This window comes from Argiope bruennichi, chromosome 9, assembly GCF_947563725.1.
Source record: "Argiope bruennichi chromosome 9, qqArgBrue1.1, whole genome shotgun sequence".
NCBI lineage: Eukaryota > Metazoa > Arthropoda > Arachnida > Araneae > Araneidae > Argiope > Argiope bruennichi.
This window is the reverse complement of record NC_079159.1, coordinates 58,195,333-58,207,347: the sequence shown is the minus strand read 5'-3', so window position 1 is coordinate 58,207,347 and position 12,015 is coordinate 58,195,333. Positions and strand designations below refer to the sequence as shown.

The following is a 12,015-nucleotide window of genomic DNA, read 5'->3' as shown; positions in this document are numbered from 1 at the left end:
AACAGTGACTTGCATGGCAGGCATGGAACCCAACAACGGATGGAATTTTGGAAGGAGTGCCACAAAAGTTAAGCTTTGTAAATAGTTTAGTTAGTATCTATATACCCATGTTATCGCTAATAAATATCCAAAAAGGCACCGATTTTAAAATTCACTAAGTACCTAAACTGAACACAGATGCAATAATGCATTCTATCTTCACAATGATATCTTAATAAGAATTCATCAGAAACGTTAGACAATTTATGCATTTTAGCAAAAAATTGCTTTCTAAGTTGGTGTTGGCACTCGTAGTTTTTCTGTCCAATATAACCAGATAGTTATTGAGCTATAAAACCATAAACCTATCAACTGATGAACGGAATTCCAAGTGTGCGCCAGTTTCCCATGAAAATTTTACAGGAGGGCAACATAACTCTATATATTATCCCATTGTTGAGGCTTCTCAAATATGGGGATGAGAAGCTGCCATATGAGTAAGCAGATTCTCGCTTTCCCCGATAGGTATAATAATGGTGGATGGCTGAGCTGTCTCCTTACTGATATCGGGTCTTAATTCCTTCGCAACTGGTGGATACCGTAATGTGGGATATTTTGCTTTCACCTTAGTCCTCGACTATCCTGTCGCGGAAGTCCGATCCTCATTTTACTCCAGATGCTTAGGCATGGCGGATCTACCTCGTTTTTTTAACTGTATATATTGGAATTAAGTTGGACTTTGATGTTAGATGCTACAAAGTGGATTTGATCACTGAAGATACTTCACCTTCTCATTCTCATTAATATTTGATCCATTTATTTTTATTTTTTTGGGCTAAATATGGAAAATCACGTTGGATTAAAAATAACACAACTAAAAGTAAATTTATTTATTGTAATAAAGTTCTTAGAAATTATGCACAAATAAGAAAGTTAACGGAAAACAAAATTTCCCAATATCCTATTTGTCTTTATATCTCACATGCTTATAAGCATTCCAGAATATATTTATTAATAATTATTTAGAAATTAAACATTCATCAGAAGACTGGGGAACTTGTTAAAAATCTTATGGAAAGTTACGACTCAGTCATTTAGAGACTGGGGACTTTTGTGTTTAGATATTCGGATGTGTAGCAAAGATTTCCCTCATCCTCAACTTCTTAAGTTAAGTCTTCTTCATAAGAAAAAAAAAAGTGAAATCTAAAATTAATTTGTCAGCAATGAAATTCCACGCCATTGAACAGACTTCTTCAAATTTTTTCCATAAATGCTATGAAGAACAAGGAAATGTTTTGTGAAGTTTCGAGATAATTAATGAAATATTTTTATTAATTAAAAACTATGTTTCGATACATTCTTTTTCTAACTATAAAAATAACATTTTGAAAAATATCTTCCAATACCTGCATTTTTTTAAAAAAAATATATTGAGACATTGATTTTTATTAAAAAGATAAGATACACTGTAGAAATTTTAAAATCTCTATAAGCATTTAGCCTAATTTTTATTATGTAGTTATTTTCTTATTTTAAAAAGGCAATTTTTATTCCGGTTTCGATTGTTTTAAGGAAAAGTTCGGCCGAATTTTAATGTTTCGTTGCACTCCAATAGAGAAAAGAAGGGGGGGGGGAGATGCATTCATTGAGAAATTAGCAAAAACTTTTTTAGCATTTCCGTTCCTACTTATTTAGATTTTTTTTCGAAAGGTTGATTGATTTCACTTTTCGATTGCAATTAATCGTGTGAAACAACTGTTTTTGCATTGTGTTTGTTTCCTTTTAAATCATTGTTTTCTCAATAGATACAAATTTAATTGAAATTTTTAATTTGAAACCAAAGAATTTTTTTTTGTTGGATTAACCTTTAATTTAATTATGTTTATAATTTTCTTCTATAATGGTCAGCAAATGATTCAAAAGTAACTTTAGCACTTTTTGATCATGTTTAAAATATAATTAAAAAAATAACCAAACTGAAATTAACATGTTCAAACATGAAATGAAAAAACTTAATACAAAACTCTTCATTAATATCAATATTATCTGTGAGAATGGAGAAATCTTAATGTATTCGAACGTTTTTTTTTTCTTAAGTTGTTAACATCGAACAGCTACATCTATAACTTATGTGTTGAGTCGCTTGCGATTGTTAAAAGCATATAATAAATATGAGTTATTTGAAAATTAAAAAAAAAAATTCTGTTTCATTTTTTTTTAATTAAATTGTTTGTAATACATCTAAAGTATAAGAAACACAAGAACAGATATTTTCATAAATAAGTTTAGTTGGACTAGTTTGTTCTTTTTAATGAATCCATAAACTTTGTTTAGTAAAGAAAATATGCAAGCAAAGTACGCCAGAGGTAGAACTTCAGAAAGATAACGTTACATTTTTAATAAAAAAAAAAAAAAAAACCTACCTCCTTGTATTTTAAAGACTCAATGAAATATAATTGTTTGAACCGAACGAGGAAGAGCTACTAAAAAAACTTCGAAACTAAAATGGCGAACGAATAAAAATTTTATAATAATCGAGCTTTGTTAAAGCTTATAAACATAACAAAAATACATTAAAAAATTAGCATTAAAAATCATAAAATATTTTCAATAACATTCTTCATACAAAGCTGATGCATTAAAGGCGGTATAATTTTTCTTGTTGTTTTGCCTTGGTATACATAATGCCATCTACAACAACATACAGCTTTATAATATCTTAACATTAAGACTAAATTAAGACTAAAAAAAGACAGGGCCGCTGTGGCCTAGTGGTGAGGTCTCGGCTTCGGAACCGGGGGGTTCCAGGTTCGAGTGCCGATTCCACCGAAGAACCGTCGTGTAAGGGGGTCTGTTGCACGTTAAATCCGTCCTGACCAAACTTCCTCCCGCTGGTGTGATGTGGTGTGGAGAGGGGGATGTCAGCTCAGGTGTCGTCTTCGTCATTTGACTGCGGTTCAAAATGACGAGGTCCGTCCCAAAATAGCCCTAGTGTTGCTTCAAACGGGACGTTAATATAATTAAACTAAACTAAATTCTGCATACTTCAGTACTAAAACACAAAAATAATGAGATTAATATATAACTATACTTGTGGATGCATCAGGTTTTCCATTTCTTTGTGATTAATAATTAAAAAAAATAATATTTTTGTTTCGACAGTAAATATTAAGATATGCCAGTTTGTAACAGAAATTTTAAATGCCCTAAATAATTTATTTAAATTACATTTCAAATGCAAAGTTTTACTGTAATTAATTTTATTACATACTGGAGTATTTTTGGCACAAAAATATAACTATTACCTTAGAAACAGGGAACGATAATCTGTAAAATAGTTAGGAATACTTCCTCAATGGAACTCATGTTTTATGAAACTGATTTTGCAATATTCAAAACGAATGTCTCATGCACGAACTTCCGCGGTTTTGTCTTTTTCCCCTTTGTCGTGTATATTTATTCATGTTCCCTAACCATTCTATCTAAAACGAAACCTCAAAGACGCGACGCGATACGACCTCCAACTTCATTTGCATTTGGCTTTCGATCCAGGTAAGCGCCAAAAAGTGCTATTCAAAACTGGCAACCCTGTGATTCTGAAAGCACTTCATTCGCGAGCGCCAGAAAAATCAAGAGTAAGGTAAGAAGTGTCCGTACGGGAGTGTGCTCCACCTACAGGAAAATTTTTCGGTTTACTTTTCGAACCACTGGTGGGAGGAGTGTTTTCTAAGGGGGCCCGTTCTTCAAAATTCGTGGGAGTGAAACATGTGAGCAGATTTCTTTGAGAAGTGAGAACTTTCAGGACTTGATGAAGCTTTTCTCTTCTACGGCAGCTATCATGTTCGGACAAATACTTTTCTAAGCCTAATTGCATGAAATCCTCAGGTGTGTTGTTGTGGTTTTGAGGGGCCCCGCCTTTTGTTTGTGGTGTAGTGCGCTCATATCAAAATGCCTCGTAAAAACGCACCGTACTTATGGGCGTTTTTGTTGGTAATTGTGAACCTTCAGAAGGCCGTTTTCTGCAGAACTACGGAATTTGGTGGTTATGTTTCGGGCCGAGTTGTTTTGGATCCTTTGGATTCACCGTTTGAAGTCCGAAAAGATGTAATTATTGAAGGTGGTGCGAGCTTGATAATTAGACCTGGAGTGGAGTTACGATTTGCTCCTGGAATTGGAATATCAGTGATGAAAGATGGAATTTTGGAGGCGAAAGTAAGTTTTCTTTTTTTCAATGCTTTATTGTATTTTAAAAGATATATTGGAGTTGAATTTATTTAATTACTTCGCATTTTGTTATTTTTTTTATTAAAAAGAGAAATAAAATTATTATTTCTATTTTGAATATAGTTATATTAATTTGTCATTACATGTGTCTGATATATATAGGTATATATAATTTTATTTCTCTTTATTTTTGGTCAGATGGTGGTTTTTATTTTTTGACTATAAGGGCTTTTTTTTTTAAATTTGTCTCTGATAAACGGTTCAGAAGTTTGTATTTTTTGAAAAAAAAAATTGTCCGGTTAATTTTAATATATTCGTTTCAGGAACTGTTTTTTTCAAAGTAAATCCAATCGGTAGAGATTAAAATTATCTCCTGTTTTTAGGATTTTTTAAAGTCACATTTTAGTGCATGTTTAATGGTGCGTCTTTTTTATAAATTTAAAAGTAATGTCTGAATTTAAGCAATTTAGTTTATAAATTAATTAAATTATGAAATCCCTTTCCATGTTAAAATTTTAGACTGGCTTTTAAAGTAATTTTAAAAATATAAGAATACCTAATTTTTTTTTAAAATTTTTGTTTAACCGGTTTTTGACTTTACTATCATTTAATTTAAATTTTGAAATTTTAAGAGAACTTTGAATTTTTCATATTTTAATAAAAATTTATACTTTTTAATAAGGTCATAGAATTTTTCATATTCATAAAAATCTAGTTTCATTTACTTAACCATAAATAATTTAAAATATTTTCCTCTCTGTTCAAAAAAAGGGAGATAGATAGAGAGAAAATAATATTTTGGACTCCAGATCTCCTTTTTAAACATTGTTTTTAACGCAAAAGATGCTTTCCTGATTTTTTTTTAACATTTAAAAAAATTGCGCAATGTTACATAAAAATATAATATCATAAAAGATATATGAAAAAATATTCAAATTTCAAAAATTAATTTCACAAGTTCTTTCCAGAAAGAAAATAAGTATTTTTTGCTTATTTTAATATATGTTATAATCTCTTTAAATTAATTGTTTTTCTTTCTTAATAGTTAAGATTTCTATTCGAAAACAAAAATGATCAACTAAACATAAGTCGTGATGATTAAAATTCTTCTACATTTCCAGAGTCAGATATTTGTTATTAAATATTATGAATTTAAATGATTAATTTTAGAAAGTTCTTATTGTAAATATTGGGACAAAAAGACGCTCGTGTACTCAAAAGGCACACTGCAATGCACGTGTTCCGCAGAAGAGAACTCTATAATTCATTTAGCTCATACACAAAAATCGTATTTTGTGCTGTAAACTGAAAAAAGAATAATTTAAAAATAACAATAATCTTCATTTAAATCAAATAATCTTAGATGTTTTAATATGTTTATTAAAACGTTATTTTTTCTTCAAAATCGTTTCATTTTTAGGAAGTTTTTTCTCCTTTCATGCTTATCTAATGATTGTTATTTATGAAGTGTGTTTTTTTAAAAAAAGAATGACAATTTTAATATTTAAGCTCAAAGTTTAATTTTTAAAATAATTTAATATAATAAATTTTATATGTAAATTCGTAGATAAAGGAGGGTTTATAAGATTTTCTTAAGTGCATTGACATAGTAAATTATAATCCCTCTTTTATTTTTATGATAAAATTGTTTTAACGTTCGACCCCTTCACTTTCTGTGGAAAGAAACTTCATTACTTTTTTTTTGTGGATGGTTTTACAATAACTATTGAATATATTTAAAAGAAATTTTGAAACCATATTTTCACATATTTGTTGCCTCTATGTTATCGGCTAAGTCTGAAATCCTGCAATTTTTAGACGAAATAAGAAACAATTAATGCTTCACAAGCTTCCTTAATTTCAAATGACAAAGAGCCAAAGCATAGTATACTACGGATAAAGGCATAAACTTTATTTTGTATAATTTTAACTTTCCTTTAGGAATTTAAATAAAAAAATTTTAATGACACTCTTTTATTATTTTTTTCTGAATAACATTTGTATTTCTACAAAATGCACATCCTTTAAATAAAAGTCTAAACATGACCTCCTTTTTATACTATGTCTAAATAGTATTTGTCATTCTATAAAATGCCTAGGTATTATATGTAATCCCTAGAGAAAACATATAACTTAATTAAATAAATTTCAAATTTCACATTTTGCTCAAAAATATTAATAAATTCTATAGAATTCTAACTTTTCATACATTGCTGATAAAATATATATTTGTTTAAAAGTTTAAAATTTAATTTTTTTACCTCAGATTTTGCTCAAAATTTTGATAACGCTGGTTGCTTTTGGATATATTCTTGCAGGTTATTTAATATTTTTTTAAAAAAATATTACATTTAAATATCTAAAATAATTATTTCTAATGATGATATGTATTTTAATCAAGGATTTCTTTTGCTGAATTATTTTTTAAAAGATAATTTTGCAAATTCTATAAATAATATCAATGATAATATTAAAAGTTAAAACTTTACAATTTTTGCCGCTTTAATTATATTACGTCCGCGAATTGTACCTTGTTAGGAAATAATGGAATCTTCTAAATGGATTTACTTATATGGATAATAACTGCCAATGAGATAGTTAAAAAGACTGCAGGAATGCACTAATGAAGAGATGGCGAAATGAGGTAGAAGTTCACAAAAACTAGACGAGAAAGAAATGAGCCTTCTTTGACTACCGAATGCTATTGGAAAGAGTGTACTTGACCCACAAGTTTATGTCATAATGCAGACGCACACATGTGGCGGCTAAACTCAAATTAATATCTACTATTTTAAAAGGCGGCATTCTAGTATGCGGTTAAATGTTTTGACGCCATCGTTTATTTTCACTAAATTACATCGAGAGTTTGAAAAGTTCGTTGAAAAGAAATGCACACAGTTTCAGTATTAAATTGTCTATGAAAAAGCAAGAAAAATTAAAGAAAATTAACTTGAAAAATACTTGAAAATTATTATTCATTTTGTATTCAATTCTAAATTTTAACATTCGTCTTTCTAAGTTTTTTTTTTTTAATTTATGAATTGACCAAATAAAATATTGAATATTTTGAGTAAGCCTTTTATTTCACTAAACTATTCTGAAACACATATTGAAATTTGATTAGAAATAAATGTTCCGCTGTAATTTCCTATTCTAAAAGATTATTGTCTACGTCAGCAGCTGGCATAATACCTGATTTTTGTGTGAATTTTTATAATAACAAGAAGTAAATATTGTACTCTCTCATTGAGGCAAAGTAAAATAACTTTTTAATAACCGAGCAATGCTATTAAAAGCAAAGTGAAATTATGTTTTGCAGACTTGTTCGAAAAACTGTTCTTTCTTTGTTAAGTTTGTTACTTAAAAATTTACTACTAGCAGATTAATATAACATAAAGTATCAGGATGTATGGTTTTTTAAAAAATATCAATTAAGGCAAGTTATATACTGTCTTTAATTGCTTATAATTGGCTTTATAAATGAAGCGACCCTGTTTAAAAATGTAATGCCGTATATAGAATATATTATCACCAGATTTGCCAAAATTTTAATACTAGAATTTAGAGATAACATAGAGATTAATGGGGTTAAAATATTAGCGTATTTTTAGATATTAGAGAAGTAGAGTAGATTTATTAACATATTAAAAGAAAAGAGAATCTGATTTTTGCTTCTTTTATGTAAACATACTTAATAAATTATTTTTGTGTAGCAAATCATTTTAAAATTGAATCGATTAGAAGCAGAACATTATTAGCTTTCAATTCGATAATCAAATTTTAAATATGGACAAATGGTATTCTTCTACATTTATTTAAATTTAAGACATATCTGGAATCAATAAAAGAAAGCTGGTGTAGCTATGCTCTTAAATTCAATATTTTGATCTACGTTTACGGAATGAATTCATAAAAAATTAACTTGTTCTGTCTCATTTATTGAATTGTTCTTTTTTTATTTATTTTCTTTACTTTTCGGTACGTTCCTATTGCTAGTCATTTAATAGAAATGTTCCTTCAGTAGGCATACATTTGTATGTACTGTCAGAGAGAGTAACGTAATGTGTCAACTTATAAGACTTATTGATTATCTTATTAATAGCTACATATCTTTGAACTGCACTAGGCATATCTGAGTCTATTTCAAACCTGTTAATTCTAAAATAATGTCTTTCTTAATGTTAATCGAATTATTTCCTTGGCTTTTTAGCCATTTTTTTTACGTATTTACTTTCATTATCAGAGCCATTTCTTTCCTGTCCTTTCTTTATCACTCTCTTTTTTGTATACCAATGTCATTCAAAATTGAGATTATTTCTTCTGAAATGGCTGGCGGGAAACTCATAATAAAGAATTGAATCGTATTGCTTTGTCAGAAGTTTCTCCTGAATGTCGGAAATTCTGTAATTCTCACTTGAAACTCTGATTAATAGGGATGTCGTAGAGTGTGGTTGTAATGTATCCAAATGGTTATAATATTCCATAATAATAAATGATATAATAATATTCCCTGAAAGTCTCTTGTAAGAAGAATAGACTTTTTTTTATCTATCTAGATAGATGCCCTGCTTTATCTGGAGTGGTCTTTCTGAAACTTTCTCGCATTATCTAATAATCATATTTATGCATTATTACCTGCATACCATTGGCGAACAATAATCATGAAAAAGCCTATTAGCTTGCAATCTTCACTGGATTTCTTTTTTTGGCGATAGATCGTCGGATGTCATTAATACACAAGTGCCTGAAAACCAAATGTATATTTTGTACATATTTTGAGACTGATCGAAACCAATAGTTGATACAGAATTAAAATTGTAATCACAAAATCATATACCAAATTTCATATATTTAAGTCGATGCATTTTTGAGTTATCGTGATGGGTTTTGAGTTATATGCATGCGAAAGTACAAACTTGACAAACAATCAGCCTCATGATGGATTTGTTATCAAATGTAATGCATATCTATATTTTAGATGTTAAATCGGTATTCCAAATTTTGTGCATCTAGCTCTGTTTGATTTATAGTTATTTTATTAACTTAGAATCGAACATTCGGCTGGCAAATTTCCAATGAGTGGATTTCGCTCAAAATTTGGTAGAAATATGCAAATTTGGTGTTAAAATCCATAATCTAAAATTTCATCTGTCCAGCTCAAAGCGGTTTTGTGTAACCGGATTCACAAGACAGACATAATTCCAAAATTATGCTTTTTGGACTCAAAGAACTCTGAAACATAGAGAATCTTCAAAATATTGAGTTCGAATTGTTGATTGCAATATCTTAACTTTGTATACATCGTGTAAGATGAAGCAGACATTAGTGTAATAGAAAATCGAACAGAATTCTCAATTGGATTCTTCATTAAATTGCATCTTATGTATAATAGTTGATAGGAAATTGTTTTATTGAATAGGAGAGCACCAGAAACAAACACACTAAAAAAACCGAGTTTTAAATTAAAAATAATAATTTAAAAAAATATTACAACTTCTGCCTATCTAATTTTTGAGCAGTATTTTAACCTTCATATCTAAGATCCTCTTCATCTGGATTTTAGTTCACCTTTTTTTACAAGATTCGAGGGAAAAATTCTTTTTAGAGCGCCACCAACAAAAACTTATATTATTTCCATTAGCCTTTTTTTATTTATAATTAAAAATAAAATGTATTTATAATAACCAAAAAATTATAAAAATATTTATAATAGTTGCGATATAAGGCTTTATTTTTAAAGGTGACTGTTTATATAGAGCGCTGGAATTTCGTAAAAACCGAATTACATTTTAGATTACTTGAGTGCTTAAAAGACAGAATTTAAGGAGGACATAATAGACACTATTGTTTGATTTTATTGATATCTAGTTAGTTTCCCAACAAAAATGGCACTTCCTGAATTTTGTAAAGTTTTACTCCTTTTTATAAGAGGGTATTGAGATTATATTTCTTTTTTTTGTTGATATAATTATTGTTATTGGACTTGATTTCATTGGAATTTATGCAAATGTCGAAAAGATGTGTTTTAAAAAGTCCGTATTATTTTTTGATAGTTCACTACTTTTGAATAAAATTTCTTTTTACTCAATCACGAATGGCACACGTTGGGGATTAGAGCAGTGGATGAAGCGCATGGATCAAACAATAAGTTGTTTCTTTTGTAGTCGAAATGAACTAGGAGATAGAACTATTAGTGCATTGTTTGCCAGTTGCTTTATGGCACGAAATGTAAACCGATGTGTAGAAAAAAAAATCTGAAACAAATAAAAATAATCGTTTATTAAGGAAATCTCAGATGACAAGATTGATCTTAGAATCAAAGCTCAATGTTTACATTACAAGTCTCTGCACTTATTTATGAATATTGCATTGAATCAAGGTACAATATTAAGGTTGAAATATTCTGTCTGCCAACTTGTAGTGCATGCAAAATCAATGGAAATAATTGGCAGTATTCCCTGGCACTTACCACAATTCCAAATTTAAACAAAACGAAAGGACAAGTGGAAGCATAAAGGCGAATCGCATTTATACATTTTATTATAGACTGCTGTAATCGACAGAATGACATCAAAAAATGATTAGTGAAAAAAGGAAATGTAATCTGCTCGTTATTTAATATGCTTTCAGGACTACTAAGGATTCGTATATTAATCGATATTTCTTATGTCTGTACTTCCATGAATGTATAAACTTGTTCATATAGAATTGTCTCAACAAATACTATTTAATATTAGAAAATATATTAGAAATTAGAAAAATGAACTTAGATTAAAGTCTTCAAAAGGATATATTTATACATTAAATAATAACTACTAATTCGTGTAATAAACATTAGAAAAGTGAAGTTAGATTAAAGATTTCAAAAGATAATATTTATACATTAGATAATAACAATTAATTAGTGTTGAATAAATTCTGAATATGTGTACCGAACGGATTTTTCATCTTATTTATACAATTTTGGAAATGGACATTTGTTGTAATTATATAACTCAACAATAGCAAAAATCATTTTAAGTGGTTTCTCTGTGAGGATACTTCATCTCTCAAAATGCATATATTACAGGGGTAGTAATTTTTTTAAAACTGCGCCGCTATTCATTTTGTTTAATGTATCTTGTTTGCTTATTTCTTGTTCTGTTGTCAGTATGTATGTTTCCATTTGTTACTATTAAGCACTTACATAAAAATATAGCAAATGCATTTCTTAATTCTTCTTAGCATCTGTCTCTGAAACATCATGAAATTAAAAGAAACAAATTAAATGAAATTATATATATATATAATAAATTCATTACTAAATAATAGAACTACTAGATATGATAGACACTAGATATGATAAAATGAAACTATTACAAATCAGTTGCGATTAGTTAATCCAGACAAATAGTATTGTTATATCATATTTAATTCTGGCAACACAAAAGAAGTTTAGAATTCTTTGAAGAACTTAGTGTACGTTTCGTTCATTTCTGTTTTTCTTCATTTGTTGCATGTTAATTAAGGTAACCAACTGCATTGTGATTTTTTTTAATGTCTCATCTGTCTGGGTAAGATTAATGATATTAAATGCAGTTCCTCAAGTTTCATGATATCATTTATTTCCATTTCAATCCATATTGAAAGAATCAGTCTCAGAAGGGAAATAGTCTATAATTCCAACTGTGCTTCTGATTTCAAGTGCTGTGGAATTTGTATCTTCACTTTTTTTCTTCCACAGTGTTGTTGATGAGACTGATTTAAAATTGGCATCCAGTCAATGACCGTCATTTGCATGAATGAGTCAACCAGACAGTCGAGTCTCAATCC

At 28.8% G+C, this 12,015-nt stretch overlaps 1 protein-coding gene across 1 annotated transcript in view; it reads left to right on the top strand.

Moving 5' to 3' along the window:
• The first annotated feature begins 3,625 nt into the window (after positions 1–3,625).
• The window catches only part of LOC129983573 (protein bark beetle-like), a 132,476-nt gene continuing 124,086 nt past the window's right edge, over positions 3,626–12,015 (top strand). Inside the window, exon 1 of the mRNA XM_056093099.1 lies at positions 3,626–4,191. Coding sequence (XP_055949074.1) covers positions 3,928–4,191 — 264 coding nt within the window. The 5' untranslated portion in view covers positions 3,626–3,927. The remainder of the gene's footprint in view (positions 4,192–12,015) is intronic.